A 24,799-nucleotide genomic window follows, 5' to 3' on the forward strand; every position below is an offset into this window, starting at 1 on the left:
CACCCTAGCTAAAAGCAAGTCGCCTCCTATCAATTTGTAGTCTTCATCTAACTTCTTAGTACTAAAATGACCTTATTTATGTCCTTACATGTTTAGTATCTGCATCCCCTTATGGAATATAAGTCTCACTCCCTGCTCTATCTGCAGAGTCTGTAACACAGCCTAGGCCACACTGGGCCTGCCCTTCTATGTAGGAGACACTAAAGCAACATCATCATTCCCTTTCCTTACCCTACAAGGGTTAGACTCACTCTCACGCAAATAGAAGTAATTCTGCAATAATAGAACTAGGTTTAAAAACTTAGATTTTCACACTGAAAACAATTAAACTGTATCAACGAATGTGTAACCATACATGTAGGTACCATTAAGTTGCCCTTAACTTTGCATTCAATTTAAAGCAGGTCACAATTACATACATAATGATTACAACCTTTTTCTTTTCCCCACACTACCATAATCTATATAGAAGGAAGGAAGGACAGAGGGAGGAAAGGGCTAAAACCTGACATAGATCAGCAATAAAGATTGATGCAACGTAAAACAGGGAAATGAAATTTCACTCAAAACTGGAATTTACTTTTATCTTTCCCAAGAGGAACACACACATTTCCCACCATCCAGGATTAAGAAAATTAGCTTTTAGAAATGACAAAAACCAAAGTATTCAAAGCCTAAAATGAGTCAGACACATGACAATACAAATACGAACAGAACACTTGGATAAGCTAATAGCCAAAAGTCTTTATAAAAATTAAGACTTTTACTTGATGAAACATATCTACTCTTATTAAAATATTTTCTCCAAATATTTTATTCCTTTTCCTATTTTAAATGGCACTTCATAGCCAGATAAAAAATTTTTCTTTTCTTATTTTGATAGTCTGCTCCAACATTTATAAAAGACTCCTTTTTATTTCTTTAAAGAAAAGAATACTTTAGAAGTAAGATTTTGTTAACAAAATGATTTCAACATTTGTTAGAACCAAATTAGCAAGGTTACTCACAAAAGCAAAAACATTCACAAAACAATGTATCAAATGTTTCAAAAATATCTTCCTAGGATAATAAAATCAGAGGCAATTTCACCTTAAAAGTAATGTCACTGAACAGTAAGAGGAAGAAATAGTAATAGTTTTCTTTTTCCTCTCACTGATTTCCAACTTGATAATATGTTTTAAAGGCCATTACTGTGGGATTTGTCTTATCGGTCTCCAGTGCAGCTGTTTGTATTATTTTCCACATTTACTACAATCAGTGTTTATATTATTCAAAATTCTCTTCCTCTGGCAGCCACTAAAATACAATTTTCTAGTTAACTGATAGTAGAGGAGAAAAAGTGTGTTTGTCGGGGCAGGGGATAATTTCTGAAAGACATTTTCCTATTATCTTAAATTTCAAAAGCAACCCCAAATCATAAAATGTATGCTGCCAGAGACCAAGAAAACTGCTAAGTTTCTAGGACTACATTACAAAAGCAGGTAGCCTTGCCTCTAAATTAATATTTTACATTACAGTTGTAAATACCAGCTGTTAAATTGTGATTAAATTTTTTGAAGCATAGTGAAAGGAGTTATTTCTGTTCTACTGGGGAGCTTGTTTCTAAGATGTGTAACTGTAATTGATGTTTTCAGGAACGTGAAAAGGAGATGGTTAATAATTACTCTTTCATTTCCTACTTCTTTAGAAAAAAAAATGCCAACCTCTACTTAAGTTATATATTTATATATCCTATACATCCTAAATAGATGGTTTCATATTACAGTCAATGATTCTAGAGTAATCACATGCATATAGTACAAAATAATAGCTAATTACTTCTAAGAGGTTGGGGTGGGGAGAAACATTTTAAAAACATGTAAAACATTTATTTTAGGACTAAAAACAAGTCGATTACTTCCAAATCCACTTTTATGTTTGTGATGGCAAAGAACAGGCAAAAATGTAAGCCCCTTTAATTTTTTAATTAAAATATTAATTTTACCATCTATAAATATCTATTAGGATTAAAATTAAGGGTTGTTCTTAAAAGTTGTGGCAGCTATTTTAATCTAAAAAACTTAAAAGAAAATAATTTATTTTTAGCTTCCTCTCTTTATGTGGATATGAGAATTAACAATTTATTTTCTTCAGAAACAGAGAATTAAGGTTAAAATTTTTAAATCTATTCAAATTCTATGTGGACACGCAAATGTATCACAGATATATTTGAAAATATATCACAGATAGTCATACAATCTGCAAACACAATACCATCTCTTCTGTAATATTCATGTGCTTGTGTAATATTGCATATTACACAGACCCTCCAAGCATTTTAAGTTACCATGTTATATAACCTATTTATTAATAATACTCCAATCAATTCACAAGTAATCCATTTAATCTGGTATTCTGCAGTACATAACAGATTCATGTGACACTACTCCAAATTTGTGTGCTTTAACGTAGAAAATTAGTTCCACTTAGTTGAGTATCAATAACCTATTCAATATAGATGCAGTAGTGCTGCAGTCAGCTTTGCACTGTTATTTATAATAAATTTATCTTCTCTTAAAAATATTTGAGCAAGAATATGAGAAATAAAAGAAAAAAGCCTTCAAAGGTACACCATGAATAGCTTCACATCACACAAATGCAGAAATTGTTAGAACTTAGCAGTATCTCAAGATATTTTCAAAAGTATTTAGCTACTCTTCAGGCCTGAAGACAACCTGCTGTGAGCAGGTGGATAGAAGAAATCATGCCACACAAAGAAACAGGCCAATAGCAGTTAGTTGGCTCTGCTTGCAAATGTTCAAACAACTTGACTATGCAAAATGAAAATCCGGTATGTAAAATGCTAACAAGAGACAATATATTAAATCCCAGTAGATAAATTACATTGTAAGAAATGGAAAGCTATTTGTTGCGTAGTTCAAAGTAAAATTGAACTCTTTCAAGGTTAAAAAAAAATTACTTCACAGGAATAGAGTATAGACATAGTAAAAAAAAAAAAAAAGAAAAAGAAAAAGAAAAAAAGTTCTATTCATCCAGCATGTTCTCCACTACAAAGGTTCGAGGGTGTATGAAGACAACAGACAGTGAGCTCAACATGGCCAGGACTCAGCCAATCTTTTGTTTTGTTTCATCAACTTAATTATATGCCATAGGCAGGATATCATTCCATTTTTTAAATATAGTTCTAATTTTTTAAGATTTCTAAATTAAAATTAAAATTTAGAAAGTTTGTCAACTAGATGATAAATTCATCTTCTGTTTAAAAATAAATTCAACTCATCTATTCCTAGTTTTAAATGGTAAGAACCAAAACTGTGGTTGACACATGGAAGGGACACTTAAAAAACCATTATGTGGGGTTTTCTTATCATCTATAAACACTCTCTGATTTACAAAAAATTTTGCCTGTGAGTTATCTAAACCAGTAACCACTAGCTACACGTGGCTACTGAGAATCTGAAATATGACTGTTATGATTGAAGAGTTAAACTTTCAATTATATTTAATTTTTATTTTAATTTAAAAATTGAAGCAATGTAACATTTTTCTATTAAACACAACTTTATTGTTTTGCTGGGACTACATTCCACTCTAACCATTCCATAGTTTAAGATACTGTTGTACTGTACACATGCCAGATGTCATTGCTGTTTCTGGTATCACATTAATAATTTTTTATATCGTTTCATATTGAAAGGATAACATTTTGGGCACACAGGGTTAAATAAAATGTATTAGTAAAAGTAATTTCACTTGTTTTCTTATTTTTTTTAACATCCCTACTAAGAAATTTTAAAATACATATATGGTTTGCATGAGATTTCTATTGGATAAGGCCATTCTATTCCAGAACTTTTTAAATTGGTAATTTGGAAATCAGGATATATCTTTCCACAAAAGAAATATGAGACATGATTGTTAGGTTCTCAGATTATACCATTAAGACCTATATAATAAACATCACTACTGACTGACTCTACTTCTGCAATGAAATAGTAAGAAAACACTGGTAAATATATAACATAAAAAAAGCAAACAAATGTGAAATACTGTCATTTTATTTTCCTTATATAATGATATTTGAGGAAAGGTTGGCTAAATTATTAAAGAAATAGAAAAAAAATTTTTTTAATTCTAAAGAGAACTTTTAATTGTTTTTAAGAGTTTTCAAAATTTATGTCCCTCGTTCTTTATTACAAATTATTTCACTTTAAAATATATGATCTCCTCCTAGTTTCGGGCAGATGTGTCACTAGCTCTATAGTCAAAGTTATCAAGAAGGATTAGAATTGTTTCCAAGAATACGATTTTCTTGAAGTCAGAAGAGAAGCGTACTTAAAACAGCTAAGTGGATATATCAGAAAGAGACTATGTCCAGCAGACCTCACTGAACAATGAATAGTGCGTTGACACCAGGTGAGAAAGAACACGAATGACGAATGACGTATGACGTATGCACAAACCTCTGAGAAAGAGGAAATCAGGAAAAGCTGGAGGTGAATCCTTTTCTACACCTATCGATACCTACCTATATCTATCAATAAATAGGTGGTAGTGTGGGCCTAAAATAGCTTAGGGGCTAGCCAGGGAAACTGGAGGCAAATAGGAAAGACATTTATTTGACTGGAAAGAAACATGCTTGATGAGTGAGGCACCTCTGTGGGCAGGGGCTGAGGAGCCCTCCTGTTTCTCTTTCCTCTTACAGAAACTATGGTGATTCTGTATCTAAAGAGATCTACCAACCACACTGTCTAACAGAGTATGGATTCTGCAAATGTTGGAAGGTCAGAAATTAAAGAGGATTGATAAAACAGTTAAGAAGACTATCTTATGAACATGGTTTAATTTGATGAAGGCTTAGAAAAAAAATCTCAATCTTAAAATGAAAGTATAGATAAGGCATATTTATTTCTGAAATTCCAAAATGTGAGATGACTATCCACTTAACCATCCACCCACCTACCTATTCATACAGTTATTGAGCCTTTAAACATACTGGGAACTTAGCAAGGCAGTGGGAAATCAAAGTCAAATCTAAAAGGAAACAGGTGATTTAGATTAATTCAAAGATCTTAGTAACCTATGAAATTCATTATCCCAATGACAGTACATGCCAAAATACAATTTGTTTTTAAAGGAATGAATGGGTAATATCAAGCTCATGAGGTTTAGGAAAGTGAATAGGCAATGTGATTTGATTGGATGAATCAGGAGAGCTAATTCCTAAAGCAAAGAAATGCTGCCTCCCCATCTATTTCATCATTTAATCAGATAAAGAAGTCAACTGCTACTTTTCATGGAGTCACAGGGATTCAGCAATAAAATGACATAGATGCCGAGTACCCACACATCTTTAAGCAAGATGCTAGATTAGGCTACCTAGAAGAACATGCTAAGAAACTATTAAACCAGCAACTGTCCATCTCCTACCTCAAGAGAAGTTAAAAGAGAAGTTAAAAATTAATTAGAAGAGATTGAATTCTTAGGCTAAGAATTTGAGGTCGAACACCTTAAGTGAAAGGGACTTCAGAGAAACATTTATTCATTAGAGTCCTTAGTTGATGATGAAGCAAGAAAAGAAGCTTATACTTTCTGAGTTTGGTGAGGCAAGGATTTATAATTATTAAATATTTCTTGTGGCCCACATGTGGCTTGTGCAGAAGAGAACCAGGCTGGGTCATGAGGGACCCTGCCCAACAAGAACATCTGGAGTCAACGCAGGCTTGCTCCGGAGGCTGAGGGCAACTGGAGAAGACACAGCAGGCGTGAAGGATTCTGAAGGTGAGAAATCCAGCCAAATCCACAAACGTGTCCCAGAAGCTAGCAGCCAGCTTTGGACATCTGCCATGTCCAAAAAGAATGAACGCCAGATTTCATCTGCTCAGTCAACTTGGTTCTTGTGCTGTGTATCTCTGGTCTTTACCCCATACTGCAACTTATGAGAGACCCCAATATAGCAGCTATGAAGTGGGAGAGGGTATTGTCTGGGCTAAGAAAATGATACCCCACAGTGAAGGCCTCAGAAGCAACCTCAGAACTAAAGTCTCTCAGACCTTCTCCTGCCCTCCTGTCTCTCAATCCTCGTGCTCCCCAGAAGAGAGTCATAGAAACCAGAATTCCTCTTCCCCAAAGCAAACCATAAAAATTAGAAATATGACTCTAACCTTCCCCTGTCTTTCTATCTATGAACTGGCCATAAAGAAATTCTCTAACTTGCCTTGTCTGACAGTAGGTTATAAGACCTCCATTCCAGAGGGGTCCTGCCCTCAACTAGGGAGGAAGAAATGCTACAACAGAGAAGCCAAGAAGAATCTGAATGGATAAGCCTTGCTGGGTTCCTCACCTCAGTCTAGTAGCATTAGCTCATATCCTTTGTCCAATCACATTCCTACACACTGTCCATTCTGCATTGGCTCTAAGCATAAAAATGGACAGTTTTCCCTGTGTATTTGGGACTTCATTCTGAAGGCTCCCATGTTTAAACTATGATTAAATAAATTTGTTATGCTCTTCTGTTATTAACCTGTCTTTTGTTAGAGGAATGTTGGCCATGACCGTTATGATGGTGAGAAGGATCACCTACTTTTTGCCCCTACAATATAAAGGAAGAAGGAAGAAAGCAACTCTCTCCTCCTCCCTAGTAAAGATTTCTTGGTCTGAGGTCAAACTGAATTCAGGGAGGAGGAAAGGTTTTACCAGTTTTGATAATATAGTGAACTAGACATACTCTTCTCTCCCAAACAGAATACTGCTTGTTTATTACGTGTTAGCAAGAGTGCAAACTGAAAATTATATGTGGTTTTATACATGGAAGGAAAGAACAAGTTGAGAGAAAGGGTTTGAAAAAACAGCTGTAAGAAAGTTGCTTCTATTGCACTGAAAAAGTGCCATTTATGCAGTGAACTAGTTACACAGTATTAATAGATAAAGGAATGGCAAATCTTAAGAAATAATCTGAATGTTTCCTAGATTACTATCTAGAAAGATAGGGTTTCACGGTAGGATACCCCTTCATGCTCATTAGAATGGCTAATATCAAAAAACCAGAAAATAAGAAGTGTTGGCAAAGATATGGAGAAATTGGAGTCCTTGTACACTGCTTGTGGGAATATGATGCTACCACTATGGAAAACAGTAAGGAAGTTCTTCAAAAAATTAAACACAGAAGTACCACATGACCCAGCAATTCCACTTCTGGGCACACACTCAGAAGAATTGCAAGCAAGGACTCCAAGAGACATTTGTACACCTATGCTCATAAGCAGCATTATTCACAATATCCAAAAGGTAGAAACAACCCAAATATCTATTGATAAATGAATGGATAAATAAAACATAGTATATTCATACAATGGAATATTATTCAGCCATATAAAGGAAAGACATCCTGTCACGTGCTACAACATGGATGAACCTTGAGGACATTATGCTAAAGTGAAATAAGCCAGTCACAAATAGACAAATACTGTAAGATTCTGTTTAAGTGAGGTCCCAGAGGAGTCAAATTCATAGGGACAGAAAGTAGAATGGTGGTTGCCAGGGGCTGGGGTAGGGGAAATGGGGGGTGAGTGTTTAATGGGTACAGAGACTCAATGTGGGAAGACGAAAAAGTTCTGGATCTGGATCATGGTGGTGGGTTGCACAACAATGTGAATGTACCTGATGCCATTTAACTATATATTTAAAGTGATGAAAATGGGAAATCTTATTTATAAAAATTTTACCACAATTTTTAAAAATCCTGTTTAGGGTATAAAGTAGTGTTGGAGAAAGAAAAACCTAACAGAAGAGCAAAGGATTATATCTCAGATAGGCATAGAACTCTAAATTTCTATCACTCTTTTCTGCTTTTATAGATTAGTAGATGGTTGATGGGGTTGATGGCTTGGTTTGTAAAAGCAAAGAATGTAGAATTCACTATCAAAAAACTCATCCTGAGAAAATAAGCACCTAAGAACAACAGGCGAGTTTGGAAAAAAAAGACAAATCAGGTCAAAGCAGGAGCTCCGGTGTTTCTTGGGGAGAGAATTTTGGGTACCTTAGGGTACCCATTGAGTGCAGAACAGTGCTTGTCAAATTCTTGTCATCAACCTCTCTCAAACTCAACCCCTTTTTTTCTCTATACTTCTAGCACCTCATGTAGGATGAGAACAATAACATGATTGTCTTCTAAATGAACTCCTTCTCTACTTCTCCCTTCAATCCCTTAACTCTCCTTTTTATGAGGATACATTCATCTTCCACAACAGCATTTTGATGGATGTTACTCTCCTCTGCAAAAGTTTCAATGCTATATCTTCATTGCTGATTGAAATGCAGACTCTAAGTTCTCATTTACAACCTGGCTGCTCTAACCTATTTTTCTATGCTTAGCTCTCATTATCTCCCTATGTGACTGCCTCCTAATCCACCTCCCATTCCACCCTTTTCTAAGGTGCAGCTCAAATATTATCTGATACCCCTGGCCTGCAACAAACAAACACACACACACACAAAACCATTTAAAGTGGCTAAACGTTCCCTAGAGATAAATGAAAAATGAAAAGGAGCAATTGGCTGAGAGCTTGTTGGAAGCAAATACAGTGACCAGAGTTTCATATTAAGGGAAAAGTCATCTTTTTATTTACAATTAATTGAGAGACATTTCACAGACACACTAAATCTTTTAAGAATTTTGGGGTTGGAACGGTGAGAGGGTGGCAAGCTAGTAAGGGGGAGAGAAGCACTGCTGGTACAACTGGTTATCCATATTTTAAAAGTAAACTGGATCTCTAGCTCACACCATATACAAAAGTCAATCCCATGCGGATTAAGGATTTAAAAGTGAAAAAGCACAATTTAAAAAGGTTTAGAAGAAAATATTGGCAAGTATCTTTAGGAGCTTGGGAGAAAAGGATTGTTTAGTCAAATACAAAATACACAAACCATAAAGGAAAAGATTGAAAATTCTGACATTAAATCTATGATTTAAAACTTTACTTGGATAACTTAAAAAGATGAAAACACAAGCTACAAACTAGAACTTATTTGTAACATATAACTGATAATGGATTAAGATCTAAAATATATGAAGAACTTCATGAGTCAGTAAGAAAAAAACAAACAATCCAACTGAAAAAAGTGGGCAAAAGCAGTAAGCAGGAATTTGCAGAAGAAAAACAGGACTGCCAATACAAATATTTTTTAAATGTTCATTGTTATTACTAATCAGAGAAATGTACGTCAAAACACAAAGAGATACCATTTAAACTCATCAGTCAGAAAAAACCTAAGTTGTCTGGGAATACCAAGGGTTCACTAGGATTGAAGCAAAACCAGTAAGGGCACAGATTCTTGGGTTCAAATTCTGGCACTTCCATTTACTAGCAGAATGCCTTGAGCAAGCAATTTAGCCTTTACAAGCCTCAGGGTAACACTAGTAACCACTTTATTGGATCGCTGTGAGAATTAAACAAATTAATACAGATGAAGTGCTTAGAATAGCCAGTGCCTAACACAGTAAGCATAGAATAAGGTTAGCTTATTATTCGTATTAATTTCATCATTATCCTCATCATGACTATTGGTGGGCATAAACTGGTACAGCCACATAGGGAAACCATGTGGCCTCACCATGTAGGACAAGGATGCAGAGTCCCTACAGCACAGCCATTCTATTGGCATCTGCCCTGGAGAAACCCTTATTTCAAGGGGAAACGTAGCAGAATGCTCACAGAAGCACAGTTTATGACGACAAAATAATGAAAATAGCACAAATGTCTATATAGAGGAGACTAAATAAACTGTGGTACATTAATATGATGTAATAACATATAGGGAAGCCAATAAACTGAAACTACAGGCAGCAACATGGGCCAGTCTGACAAACTTAATACTGGACGAGAAAAGCAACTCCTGGAAGAATATAGAGTACGGGCCAATTACATTAAGTCTAAAACCATGGAAAGCTAAACAAGGTATTGTTCACAGGTTTAGTGTACATGTAAATATCCCTAAAGAAAACCAAGGGAGTGATAAATTTAAAAATCATGATGGCAGTTCCCTTTAGGGCCCCCAGGAAGGAAGACTTAATAAACAGGCAGCAGTATCGTTACCAGCAGCATTGGCAATGTTTCCTTTTTTTATCTAGATGGTGAGTAAACAGCTTTTCATTGTGCTATTCTTTAGTTTTTATACAGATATAATACATATTTTATATTTACCAATATTTAGCAAAATTTGATAAGTATTAATGATAAATTAATGTTTAATAACAAAAATTTAATAATATATAATACTTAATAAGTTGATGTGTATGCACAAAAATCCAGGGGAAAAAAGAACAGCAGTTATAAAAATCACTTGAAAAATACCTGAGGTAGTATTCATTCCATAGTTCTCAGAATTTACCATAAACAAGTACAAAGAGAAATACACACACACAAGTAATAGCATTTTCACAGCTATTTGCTTAGAGGTGTTGAGCTGACACTCTTGGAGGAGCACAGTCCATGAAGGAGCATCAGGGGGAAGCAGGAGTTAGCACAGACCTTTGAGTCTGCCCATGGGAAGGATAGGCAGGAGAGACATCAGCAAAGATGACTGTAAAGCCACCAATTCTCTTCTCCTGTCACTGTCAGCTGCCTTCCTGCCATAGGCTCTTTATCCTCATTGCCCTGCTAACGTCTCACCCCTGTCTCTGTCTCTCTATGACCTGCTGACCTCTTTGCCTCCAATCTCAACACATCCCTCCTTAAGCTACTCTCCGCAATGCACCAAAAAACCAAAAGCCCCTTGTAACTACAATTCTGTTCATGTCATCACTTCCTTACTGAAAACTCTGTCATGGTTCCCATTGGCCTGAGAATAAAGTATCTACACCATGTCCTTATTGAGGCTCATGTGACTTGGCTCTCACCTGCCTCACTTTGGCTCGCCACACCCCAGCTTACTCTCTGACCACAGAGCTGTAAGCAGAGGTTCTCAACCTATGGACCCTGGGCCAGCAGCATCAGTGTTATCTGGGAACTTACTAGAAATGCAGACCTATCCCAGACCTTCTAAAGCAGAGTCAATTCTGCGGGTGGGTCCAACAATATGAGTTTTACAAGTCTTCTAGTTGATTCTGAAGCATGTTAAAGTTTGGGCATCACTGGTTTAAAGCATGAATGAGAAGTAATTATTATTTGAAGAACTCTGATGGGGAAAATCAAGAAGTACTATTGCATAGTGGGAAGAACCACACACTCCAGGTCAGACTGCCACGGTGCATATTTCTGCTCAGCTGCTTCCCAGCTTTGTAATCACAGGAAAGTTACTTAGAGCTCACCTCAGTGTAGTGTAATACTTAATCGCATGGATCCTACAGCAAGACTGCTTGGATTTAAATCACAGCTCTGCCTCCTATTAGCTATGTGACCTTCACTAAGTCACTCACTTTCTTTGAGCCTCAGTGGCCTCATTTAAAAAAGAATAAATAATAGCACCTATTTCATACAGCTGTTGTGAAGATGAAAGGAGTTAATATATGTATGGTACTTAAAATTGTACCTGATGCACAGTAACTACTATGTGTTATTTATTAATATTAATATTATAATTGTTATTAATTTCACATGGACTATATTAGATTTTGGAAAGAGTCAACACTGAATGCTAATGCCTGTAGAAAGTAAATAAAATCCATTCCCTCTCATGAGGAAAAAATGTCTTCACCCTTATTTAGGCAAATGACTTTTTTTCCAATATGCCTTTTACCTTTCTGAGCTTATTTCCTTCCAATTAGAGTACTTAACTTGATGCAATGACCTCTTCCAAAGAGTCAAGGGATCTGCGTTTAAAGGGTCACTTATTTCAGATACATTAATGCTTTTTGTAGCAAAGAACTTACAAGATTGAAAAGAGATTTACTGAATATGATCCCTACATTAGAGAAAATATGTTTTGATGATTATTCTAATATATATTCAGTATCAATTTAGCTATAAATTCTACATGTAAAGGTACCATCACCACAACTGTCTGTACAGTTACTGAGAAGGATGATGAAAGTATCATGACACAAAAATATGGATAATAGGAGTTTGTATGTCTTTCTTCTCACTACTGAGAGGTCATACTGTGTCCCTCTGACCAAAATACATGAATACCTGAGCCACAACACATTCAGTGAAGAGAAAATTCTATTGACCATAAACAAATGCAAGAAAATCTTTTTTTTTTTTTTTTCCTGAGACAGAGTGCTGTGGCATAATCATAGCTCACGAACTCCCAGGCTCAAGCGATCCTCCCACCTCAGCCTTCCTAGTAGCTGAGACTACAGGCACCAGCCACTATGCTTGGCTAATTTTTTTTTTTTTTTTTTTGTAGAGATAGGATCTCACTATGTTGCCCAGAATGAAGGTTACTGAATTTTTAACGGGCATCAGTGTGCTATGGAAAGTCATCTGAATAGCACGTTTCTGATAACCTAACACTACGCGATTTCAACTGCACAGAAAAGGAAGGTAACCAAGTGAGTCACATTTTACAACTAAAAACACACAAAGGCAAAGAAAACTGCTAATCTTCTAATATTTTTAGAAGAGTATGCAGGATTCGTTATTTACAACAAAGTATAATACACTAATCTTGGATTGCCTGAAAAAAGAAAACATTGATTCCTCAGATTAAGACTTAATTCAAGATCCTCTAAAATAAGAAAAAAATGTTTTCAACTATAAAAAGTATAAGATGAATAAAACACAGCTTTTCCCTTCTGTATCTGTAATTAAGCACACAGGTACTGACAAGGATTTCTAATTTGAGGAGGCCTACTAAGTAAATCATCAGAACCCTTACCTGGACAGTCCTCTGAGTGCCATCAACGTTGACAGACAATAAGGGCAAAGCCAGGTTCCACGTGCTGGTCACATCTAGTTTCGACCCATCAACTTCCACCTGTTGTGACACCAAATAAGACTGTTACCATGAAGGAAGACAAAAAACTGATCTCAAGTTCATTGCTGCATACAAAGCAGCAGCCATTTTAAACAGATGGCTCCCAAACAACCTGTCATGTTTACTGCTCCAGCCATGAAAGACAGGGTCCAACAACAGAGTCTCCCTCGTCATCTCTGGGGAGAGGTGAAGGACCTGTGAACAGCTGCCTCTGGGTACTGAGGTTTCAAGTGATTTCCAGTAAGTAACAAACAGCCTTCTAACTCCAAACCTATCTGGACATGCTACATTTACTGCAATTAGACAAGTAATGCATATAAATTCCAGTGACATTTTGCAACCCACACATCAGGGCTTGCATATAATATCCTCTCCAAGGACCAAGGAAGAACTTTTTCTGTGTTAATTTTAATGAAGGACTATGCATTGTTATCTTAATTAAACAGAAGCTTTAATTAGGCAACATTGTTTGGTGTTGAATATCAAAAGTCCATTCAAACTTTGGAAAGTTCTGTCATATTTGTGTCAATCATAAATGACTAATTTTGTCAAGTCATCATTCATGAAGATACAACAAAAGACTCATACTCTTTCAAAACAGAGATATTATTAAGAGAACAATTTGATTTCCAAGTAAATAATATAAAAGTAATTAAAATTAAGAAATCATAGTTAATTTAAAATAAAAAACCATTAGTTTTCTTCCTTTTCACTCACTGATTATTCCGTAACTCTTTAATATGAGAGGCTTACAAATACTATTAAAGTCTATAGCAGACAATGTAACAGAGGGATACTTAAGTTTGCTCAAGTTTCAAAATAAACCTGAACCAGAGCCAAGATATATGATCCCTAACAATTTCTCCACTATCACTTAATTCTCTTAAAAGACACTCATTAAAATCAGATATCAGAGTCCTCACTATTTCCTTTTCTGCTGGACCCTTGGGGACAGGTAAGGGGGTAGCAGTGGGGAAAGATTGGTAAAAACATTCTGACAAGCATCAGGTACCCTAACAATATCCAGGCTAGAGGTCTGCTCTGGGACTTAGTCTAGGGGAGGCTGAGGCTTCTGGTAAAGCCCAGGACTCAGTTTCACAGCATTCTGAATACGCTGTGGGAGCAACAACACAGCACTGATGAATAGCCTGGATACATGGCCTGAGTATATCACGGTGGGAATCCAGAAGTTTCTATGTATCCCAGTGAGTGACTAGTGAAGATCTAGGCCTGGATGAAGAGAACATGGTACAGGGGACTCCATGACTGCAGGCAAACATGTACCCATGGGGGATTGGTCCAGGATCCTCTGTGGATACCAAAATCTGTGGACGCTCAAGTCCCTGATACAAAATAGAACAGTATTTGCCCATAACCTATGCACATCCTCATGTATATCTTAAATCATCTGAGATTACTTATAATACCTAATACAATGTAATAATTGTTCAGCATAGACACAAAATTTTTCCAAATATTTTCGATCTACAGTTGGGTGAATCCATCATGCAGAACCTGGGAATGTGAAGGGCCGACTGCAGCAGGGACCATGGATGGCAAAAGCCTCCTCAATACCTTCGGAGCCCAGAGAGCACGACTTATTACTCAGCGGTTACCAGCCTAGGCCCTTGCAGCAAAGATTTACGAGGACAGCACGTGAGTCTGAGTTCTACTCCCCACCACTATCGTCATGAGGCAGACTGACCACCATCCCCAAAGGTCCCTCTCACACACACCCAGACGCCACCTCAGGGAACAGGGAAGAAAACTGATACACTACACTATCTAAAAGAGACTGTCCAAAGCAAAAGAGGCCAAGATCCTGTTTAGAGACAAGTTTTCTTCCCACCATCCCCTACTACAGATAGAGGGCTTATGAGAGAGATTATTACATGTGATTAAAAAAAAGAAGCTACATTCCCTTGTACATCTGATGAGTAATGAGTATAAATTTGCAACTTCATTATATAATGAAGCAAAGAAGCTATCATGACTGCAAATCATAAGCTATGAAATATAGCTGCAAATATTAAACGAGGGCAGGGAATGTGCTTACAGCCATTGCATGCCTTCTCAGGCCTCCATCAGGAGTAAACATTTCTTCAAGAAACATAATTCTGAACAAAAGATGTAATGATTCTATTGATGCTATCATTAGATGAGTAAAATCTCGATGCAAGTGCAAGCCATAAGAGAAGCAGAGAATGTCTGTTTGAACCACAGTTTAACACAGTAGAGAGGCAGGGCAGACAGAATTGAAGAAATCTTGTTACTGTGCCATACCCATTGTTTACACCCAATTATTTAGCCAGGGAGACTGAAAAAGCACATGTAGGGTGGAGGTAGCATTTCATTAAATGACACTGAGATCCTGACATGAAGAACTACTCTACCTTCTCAATGCCAACAACTAATGGGAAATGAGCCCGAGGGCAAAGGAAATAACACAGACTTGGTGAGAGGTAACAAGCCCAAGGACAAGCTGGGGGGCTGCACCCCACTCCCCATTACAACATAACCAATACAGGGGATCTCTGCATACAATTTGGAAAAAAATTTAAAAAGAGAAAAAGGTAAATCAGGTAAATTAAGAGCATATAACACAAGAACTCCTCAAAGAAACACAGGAAGAGTTCAGATAAATAATTCTCCAAAGTCTCAAAGGCAACCATAGGAAATGTGACCCCTCTTTAAAAAAAAAAAAGTGAGCTCAAAGAATAAAAACAAAGGTTCAAAGAAGAGATTATACAACAACAGAAGGAAATGAAAATCAAGCTGGTAGAACTCAGAAAAAAATGAAGAGAAAAATAACATTATTGAGATAAAAGCCACATTAAGAAGCAACCAAAAATAGAATAATGTGACTAAAAAGAAAGACAAGGACCTGGAGAAATCATATAAAACAAAATAGATAAGACCAACACTATAAAACCAATTTATAGGGAAGACAATAGATACAGTGGAAGAAAAGGGGATGCAAAGAATACAACTGTCTTCTTCAAAAAGGCTCATAAAGCAAAAATAAATATACTTGTGAAGACATAATAGGATAAAACTTTTCAAAATAAATAAAACCTTTAATTTGTAGATCGATGGTGTTTATGGAACTTTAAGGCTAAAGAATAAATTATGGGGGTATTAGGCAGAAATAATGTACAAGAAAGGAAAAAACTCAGGTCAGTCTAATTTCCCAAGAGCAACACTGATACAGAAGACCACAGAATAACATGGTCTAAGTACTATAAAAAGGAAACGTAGCCCCCCAAATTTTATACCCAGCCAAAGTTTCCTTAAAATGTATCATATAAATATATATTCTGTAGCATGTAAGAACTTAGTGCCCCTTCTTTAAAAATGAGGCAGCTCTATATGTACTGATATGAAACCATCCCCAAGAAAATACAGAATAGTGTACACCATATGCTATCATTTATTAAGGGAAAAAAAACATACATGTGTGTTTTAAAATGCATAAAATATCTCTGGACAAATGCATATGAGGAACAGAGTGGCGAAGGAACAGGGATGGAAGGGAGGGTTGCTTTTCACCGTAAATCCACTTAGACTTTTTGAATTTTGTCCTGTATACATGTATTATATATTAAAAATTTTTTTTTTCAGTGGAGTGAAGTATAAGTGTGCTAATTTCCTGTTATTATAATATACAATCAATACCTACTTCAGATCTTTCACTAGTAGGCACACAATAAATAGTGGCTGTTTTTTTAAAACTGCATTTTGGTTAAGAGGTCAGTACTCATTTCAGATTCTCCAGATGCAGATTTACTGATTTCATCTACAACACCCAATTTTACAAAGTATTTCAGACAATCTCTCTTCCTCAATTGAAAAAGAGGGACCTGAACCCATGCCAAAGATCTCTACTAGGTCTAAAATTCTGTGGATTTTGTGGCTATAAAGCCCTTTCATTTCAGATGTATTTAGATGGTTAATTTCTTCTTCTTCTTCTCTTTTTTTTTTTTTTGAGACAGAGTCTCGCTCTTTTGCCCCAGCTAGAGTGCCGTGGCGTCAGCCTAGCTCACAGCAACCTCAAACTCCTGGGCTTAAGCTGGGACTACAGGCATGCACCACCACGCCCGGCTAATTTTTTCTATATGTTTTTAGTTGTCCAGCTAATTTCTTTCTATTTTTAGTAGAGATGGGGGTCTCGCTCTTGCTCAGGGTGGTCTGGAACTCCTGAGCTCGAGCGATCCTCCCGCCTTGGCCTCCCAGAGTGCTAGGATTATAGGCGTGAGCCACTGCACCGGGCCTAGATGGTTAATTTTGGTATGACAGTTTTCAATATTATGAAGGGATTTTTGTTTTGCTCAAGTGCCTCTGGGGTTAGAAGTTTTTAAGTTCTTTCCTTTAACATGCAATAAAAACTAATAAATTAAGTCAAATTCAATGTGGGGATAAAAACAAAAATAGACCAAAAGTGAAGTGACAAATAACATGATGCCCTGGGGCTCAAGTAGAATCTCACACCCTTCTAGGCAGACAATATTATCAGAGTGTTTTTGCAGCCTCAAAATACTAGAATATTTTAAATTATGTAAATACTCTATATTTTTAAAACAATCTAAAGATACAATGCTAGAGGCATTTAGAAACAACTGACCTAAACAAAGATTTCATATTCTGCACTTAAATACACCTAGGACTCAAGCATAACAAATTTCCATTAATTATAATATTAACACTCCCCACACTCTGTCTTTACCAAAATCAAAGGCATAGACATAAGTCCTCTTATTTTCTTCTATCATCAACCATGGTCTTTCCTACACTTGATCTTAGCCAAAAGGCTGACAAGCAATTTGTGATTTTTCCTTTACTTACATCTCCTGCCTTCTCTGCTTCTTTATTAATCCCTTTCACTTCAGTATTTTCCACCTTTCAGTCTACACTGGCTACTTCCCTTCTGCTTCCAAGCATTTAGAGTACACCCTAGCTACCTATGTCTCTCCTCTTCTCTGGTAGGTTCTGGAACAAGTGCTCTGTACCTGTTTTCCTACCACATACCTTTCTCCATAACCTTCTACAATCTAGCTACTAAAATTGTATTCTGAAAGGTCACAAATCTTCAGCAATTTTTATACTTCCTTCTTAATTTTCATTATTCTTTACTTCTCAGCAGGCAGGCCTCTCTGAGGAGGTTATACTTGAGCTAAGATGAGAAGGGTAAGTAGGAATTAGTAAAGTGTCCTAATGGTGAGTTAGTGGGAATATCCCAGAAAGAATATCATATAAAAAAATTCCCGAGACAAGAAAGGGCTTTGCTGGTTCAAAACCAGTGTGCCTGGAACAGAGAAAACAAAGGGAAGAATTGCACCCAAAGAACACGGAGAACCATGGGAAACATTAACGGTTCCAACTGGAGAGTGACATCATCCTCTTTATATTTTTAAAAGATCATTCTGGCTACAGCTTGGAGAATGAATTAGATGAACCAAAAATAAAAATTATGATGGTCAGTCAGGTCTAGAGAAGAGGGACATTCAGAAGTCATATCCACTGGGAAGGAAAGTGGGAAGTATGAATACTGCAGTGGAGACATGAAAGAGTCACTGAGGAAAAGGAGGAAGAGGAAGTTTATCAGAGAAATAACAAAACTGCCCCTTAGTGCTGGGTGCTTAGCTCACGCTGGCAGCATGCATGTGTTACGATGAGAATTTCCCCGTGGTGTGTGATGTTTGCCAGCAACGCTCAGGTGCTTGGACATAGGCTTAGAGGAAGTGGGAGGCTGAATTCATCTAAGTTTGGGACTGATAGAAGAATGAAGAGTTGAAGTAGTGAAGGCCATTCATAAGCAAGTGACTATAATTACAGGCCAGGGAATCTAAGCTGGATAAAGGATATAAAAACAGGAGTGGCATCTATGGACAGAGAGAAAATACCGGGATTGATGCTGCATGAAAGTAAAGAGACAGACCATGGACTGGCTGCTAATCTTCACGTGCAGGGAGAGGGATGCAGGGGAGGAAGCCTAAAGGTTGCCAAGAGGAAGGTGAGGTAGTGATGAAGATGATGATGTGAGTTTGAAAGAAGGAGTTTACAAGAGAAAGTTGGACAGTAGTCTAGAATGACACTGGGAAAAGAACAATCCCACCTTCTTCGAGGTGCATGTGGTATGAGAAAAAAACTACTGCAAGGTTTCAGTTAAGGGAAAGTTAAGTGGTGGAACATTCAAGAAAAGGCTGATACAGGGGAGTCTGCTGGTCATAAAAGAGACTCAGAGGGCACAGTGGAAAGGGTTGAGAGGAAGTAGAAAGATGACATAGAAGAGGAGAGGAAATAGATTTAGAAATAACAGAGGATTGGGGAAGCTCTCAAATACTCCAACTTCTCTCCATCTCCACCATAGCCCAAACCTGGGCCACTGCATCTCCCACCCAGCCTACCACAATTCGCCAGTCTCCCCACACATATTCTTCTGTGTCTCCAATTGGTTCTCCTCATGATAGCCAGAATAATCTGTGTAAACATGAAACTAATCATTTACAAAAACAGAGTTCAAGGGCAAATAGAGGCAATGTGGGAAACAGCACAGGGAGGTGCTGCTGCTTTTGAGAAGACTAAACTCTAAAACAGAGGAGGAGTGGACAGTCTTTAGTCTAAGCACATCAGAGTGCCTCCCTTCCCCAATCATTTGAAGACTATAGGCTAATTTGCAGTAACGGCATTACAAATTTGAATTAATCAGGACAAGGATATGGTGGGTGAAATTCATCTTAACATACTCTATGTTCTGAAAACTTTCCCCCGGCTTAATCAAAGAGATCAGTTTGATTGAAAATTATTCACAAAAAGAAAATATATGATTCAAAAACATGGTATCTCTATTTCAAAAAGGCATTTTCTCCCAGATTTAATAATCTACCTGTAACTTTGTAATCCATTAAATGTATTTAACTGCATTTGTAGTACAAATAATGTTGATGTGGAATAGTTTCCATGCGTTGTTTGGAACATTTAATTTTCCTATCTACGTCATCATAAGGGAAAAAGAAAGTACACACCCTAAATTAATTTGACATTTGAGAGAGATTACTTACATCCTTTACCACTAAAACTCAAAAAAAAACCCACTTCCTCAGAGATACCTCATGACACAGTTAAAATATTATAGTTTCTATTGCAGTAGGCACCTGCTAAACATTTTTAAAATTTATTCAACATTAGAAATGTAAAACTTACAAAACAAAACATTTGCCAAAAAGTCATTTCCAAAAATAATAAAACTTTGGGAACATACAGGCTACAACAAGTGTTTTTAATTCACCGAATCAGCCATCTTCTTTGTCATACACAAATTTTAAATTCTTTGTCATCAAATAATAAGGAGATTAGCACTGTGCAGAGGTAAATCTAAAATAAAAATCCAGGTATTCCACTATTTTAAAAAAAGACTTTGATTATATATCTTCCTTCCATTTCTGAAAACAATATGAAGGATGAAAAACAGATTTGTTGATCAAGCTATAACTAATTCTCAGAAAGTAATAACTAGTTCCACAGCACAAAGATATACTATGATCATTTTAAATATATACTAAAGGCTTTCATGGTATATATTTAAAATGATCATACTGCAGAAAATGTGGAAAAAGATCTGCAGTTTTCTGATTTGACTCTTAGGCCAGCAAGGATCCTAGAAATAATATACTCCAACTCAACCCTCTCTTCCTCCCATTTTACATATAAGAAAATCAAAGAACTATATAAGTTATGTAATATATAGAAGCAATTATCTTGAAATACTCCTCAGAGTATTTTACTTAAATCGACATGCTAGAAGTAGCAAATGTATTAATAATCTAAATACTAAAATATAGTACTTGTGTATAGTAGATGTTCACTGCATGTTTGTACCTTGAAAGAAGACTGTTCTAGAGTTGTTTACTGGCTTTTTTAGTTCTTATCTCTTAACTACTACTGACAAAAATATTATTATTAAATTATTTATCAAATAGATGAGGTATATCCACACTTCCCATTAATCAAGGAATTTATATGCCATGCAGTTAATTAAATTGGGATATTACCACCATCTAACATTATTATAGTTCACTAAATTCTACATAAACTGCTACTGGAGATGTAAAACACAAATATACTTTAAAATTCTAAAAGCTGAGATGTTGACAATAAGCAGCATATTATTTTTCTATCATTTAATAGATCTAATAAATTTGCCAAGCTGCTTATTTCAACACTTATTTCTGGGTAAAACATAACAAAACTCCAACATGTTAATGCTACTATAATAATTAACAATTCTTAATATTTTAGTATGAACTATAATAGTTTTATATCATAATATAACACAAAAAGGGTAGGTTTCCTTTATCTTCCACTTCTGATTACTAAAATATTTCAAAATATAGTTATGATACCTCTACTAACCTTCCAGAGGGAAATGAGATGGTTGTTTTATGAAAAGAAAAAGAGAATTATTTTTCGTAAGTTTGCTCTTTATCACCTTGGAAATAGCTTTTTCTCTCCAAAATATATATGTAATCATGACAAAAACATCAAGAATTAGAATTAATGATGGTAAAGATCTGTCAATCTGTCACAAAAAATTATATTTAATATGCATGTGTCATAAATGTAATTAAATATATCTCAAAAGATGTGAATTGCAAAAACAAATTTTAGGTACTGATCTACAATCAGCCAGGTTGACTAGTTTCTGTTTAATTATCGCCTCATTAATTGATCAGTAACAACTTTAATTTCAGTTTTACGGTTTAAAAAATATCCTACATTATTTTGCCCACAGTTTAATTATAGTAGTAGTTTTTTTTTTTTTTTGGATTGGTGTGATAAGGTCATTCTCTGCAGATCACACTGTAAATTATATCAACTTAATGAATAACTCCAGGTAGATGAGATTAACATAAAGAGCAACTGAAGCTGCCTTTCCCTCCCCTGGCAGGCCGTGGTGGAACCCTATGTTTCTATCGCAGTATTGTCCTCAACAGTCAGAATGCTTGTGTTTGAAAGGTGCCAAGAACACTCAATGGGGAAAGGACAGTCTCTTCAATAAATGGTGCAGGGAAAAACTGGATATCCACATGCAGAAGAATGAAACTAGACTCCCATTTCTCACCCTGTACAAAAATTAACTCAAAATGGATCAGAGCCTTAAATGTAAGACTCCAAATGACAAAAGTACTAGAAGAAAACATAGGTGAAACCCTTCAGGACATGGGTCTGGGAAAAAAATTTATGAATAAGCTCAAAAGCATAGGCAACAAAAGCAAAATTAAACAAATGAGATTATATCAAATTAAAAAGCTTCTGCACAGCAAAGGAAACAATCAACAGAGGAAAAAGAAAACCTACAGAATGGAAAAAATATTTCCAAACTATCCATATGATAGTGTGTTAATATCCAAACTATACAAGGAACTGAAATGTCTCAACAGCAAAAAACAAACAAACAAACAAAAAAGCCCCAAAAAACTGATTTAAAAATAGGCAAATGATCTATACAGACATTTCTCAAAAGAAGACAAACAAATGACCAATAAAAAATGCCTACCATCACTAATCATGAGGGAAATGAAATTAAAACCACAATGAGGTATCATCTCACTCCAGTGAGGAAAGCTATTACAAAAAGACAAAAAATAACACATGCTGGTGAGGATGTGGAAAAAAGAGAACTCTTATACACCGTTGGTGGGGGTGTAAACTACTACAGCCATTCTGAAGAACAGTATTATGGAGGTTTCTCAAAAAACTACAAACAGAACTACTGTATGATCCAGCAATCCTAATACTGGGAATTTATCCAAAAGAAAAGAAATCATTGTATCAAGGAGACTTCTGCGCCCCCATGTTTATCGCAGCACTATTTACAATAGCCAAGATACGGAATCAACCTACATGTCCGACAACAGATGAATAATGGATTTTTAAACATGAGGCATATACATACAATAGAATACTATTCAGGCATAAAAAGAATGAAATCCTATCATTCGCAGCAACATGGATAGAAATGGGGGACATTATGTTAAGTGAAATAAGCCATGAACCAGAAAATTTAACACTGCGCCTTTGTTATTTGTGGAAGCTAAAAAAAGTTGATCTCATAGAAGTAAAGAGTAGGACAGAGTTCAGTACAGGCTGGGAATGGTCGGGGAAGAGAGGGCTGGGAGAGATTTGTTAAAGGATACAAAATTATAGCTAGATAAGAGGAATAAGTTCTAGTGTTGTATAGCACCGTAGGACACTATAGTTAGCAATAATGTATTACCTAATTTCAAATAGCTAGAAGGAAGATATTGAACATTCCCAACACAAAGAAATGATAAATGCTTGAGATGATGGATATGCTACTTACCCTGTTCCCATCACTATACATTATTTGTATCCAAACCTTAGTATGTATCCCCATGAATATATACGATTATTTGGCAAGTAAAAAAAAAAATTTTTTTTAAGAATGCTTATGTTTGAACCTTACTTTGACAAGTTACCTAGCGGTTTTTGTCTCCTTTTCTTCATCTACGAGATACATTGAATGGTTGTGAGGAACATAGAGTGGTTATGAGGAATAAAGTCAAGCCCTTAGAACAGAGCCTAGTACATAATAAGCCCTCAATAAATGCTAGTAATTCTTGGTAGTTCAACTTACCGACACTATGTGTTCCCCCCACAATAATGATTACTCTAAATCTATTTTTCATCTTTTTCAACATACCTATTTTTGCTATTCTTCCATTTTTCTTGTTCTTCCGTTAATACCTCCCCCATTATTTATCCTTTAAATTGATTCCTATTAGTATCTCTTTTGCTTTTCATATGTATTTCACTACCACAGATGGCCCCCAATAAAATCCCATTACCTAAGCTGGTGGTTCACCACCACAGAACACATCCATTGTCTAAGTGGGCTATAGGACTTGCACAAAATTATCTAAGTCTTCCTTCTTCCTAAATTCCCACACATTGCAATTTCCCATATATTGTGATATGCTAATTCCTACAAATCCTCCTTTACATAACCTACATGTGGCTGTTTAGCATTCTAAATCATATCCTTAGACACTCACAGTTTCCTCTAATAATCCATTTTCTCCTAGCCAACAATAAATATATTTAATATTCTGTTTTCTATGCTCCTATCTACCAAGGATTTTCCAGCAGGTCTGTATTCTTTTCTCAGCCTCTGTAGCCATCAGTGACATTACTCTTAACATATATAATAAAATATTTATGATTATATATTTTCACATTATAATACCAATAACATATTTGATGATTTTATGTTTCCATCTTAAAATTTTAGTAGCAAATTTACTCTCAAAAGAATTAGTATATATTTTATGTCCTTAAAACTTTTCATGGATTACAAATCTAATAACAGAATGCTTTATAAGTATGAACAGTAAAACTCCTTTTTTTCGCCTTTTTCTTTGCTATCATGGTTTACCCAAATTTTTTTCGATAAAGGAGAAATGCAGAAACTGATGACCCAGACCTACTCATCATCTACCCAGTGAATCAGCTAACAATGAGCGATTTACTCTGTCTCCATCCCATCTCAAGGAAGAACTTCATTAAAAAAAACAAACGAACCTAACTAATCAGGCACTTGCCAAGAGTATATAGGGCAGCTTATCAGCTCTATAAACCATTGGCATAACCTCATTGGTAAGTAAGGTTAACAGAGGTACCAGTATCTTTTTATGGCTCCTAACAGGAAATAGAAAAACAATATAGTCTCTATTGTTCTCATGAACATCCTGGGGTGTTCCTCCAAGAGGGTGGAGCCCCCTTGATTGCATTAATGCCCTTACAAGAAAAGACACAAGAGTTGCTTCCAATCTCTCTGTTCTCTGCCACACCAAACATAGCAAGA

At 35.9% G+C, this 24,799-nt stretch overlaps 1 protein-coding gene across 2 annotated transcripts in view; it reads right to left on the reverse strand.

The window, feature by feature from the left end:
- The window catches only part of PCCA (propionyl-CoA carboxylase subunit alpha), a 364,494-nt gene that overhangs the window by 76,369 nt on the left and 263,326 nt on the right, over positions 1-24,799 (reverse strand). For both annotated transcript variants that reach the window (XM_045567353.1, XM_045567354.1), the window contains one exon: positions 12,820-12,918. In XM_045567353.1, the coding sequence (XP_045423309.1) occupies positions 12,820-12,918 (99 nt within the window). The remainder of the gene's footprint in view (positions 1-12,819; positions 12,919-24,799) is intronic.

The sequence above is a fragment of the Lemur catta genome, chromosome 13 (assembly GCF_020740605.2).
Source record: "Lemur catta isolate mLemCat1 chromosome 13, mLemCat1.pri, whole genome shotgun sequence".
Lineage (NCBI taxonomy): Eukaryota > Metazoa > Chordata > Mammalia > Primates > Lemuridae > Lemur > Lemur catta.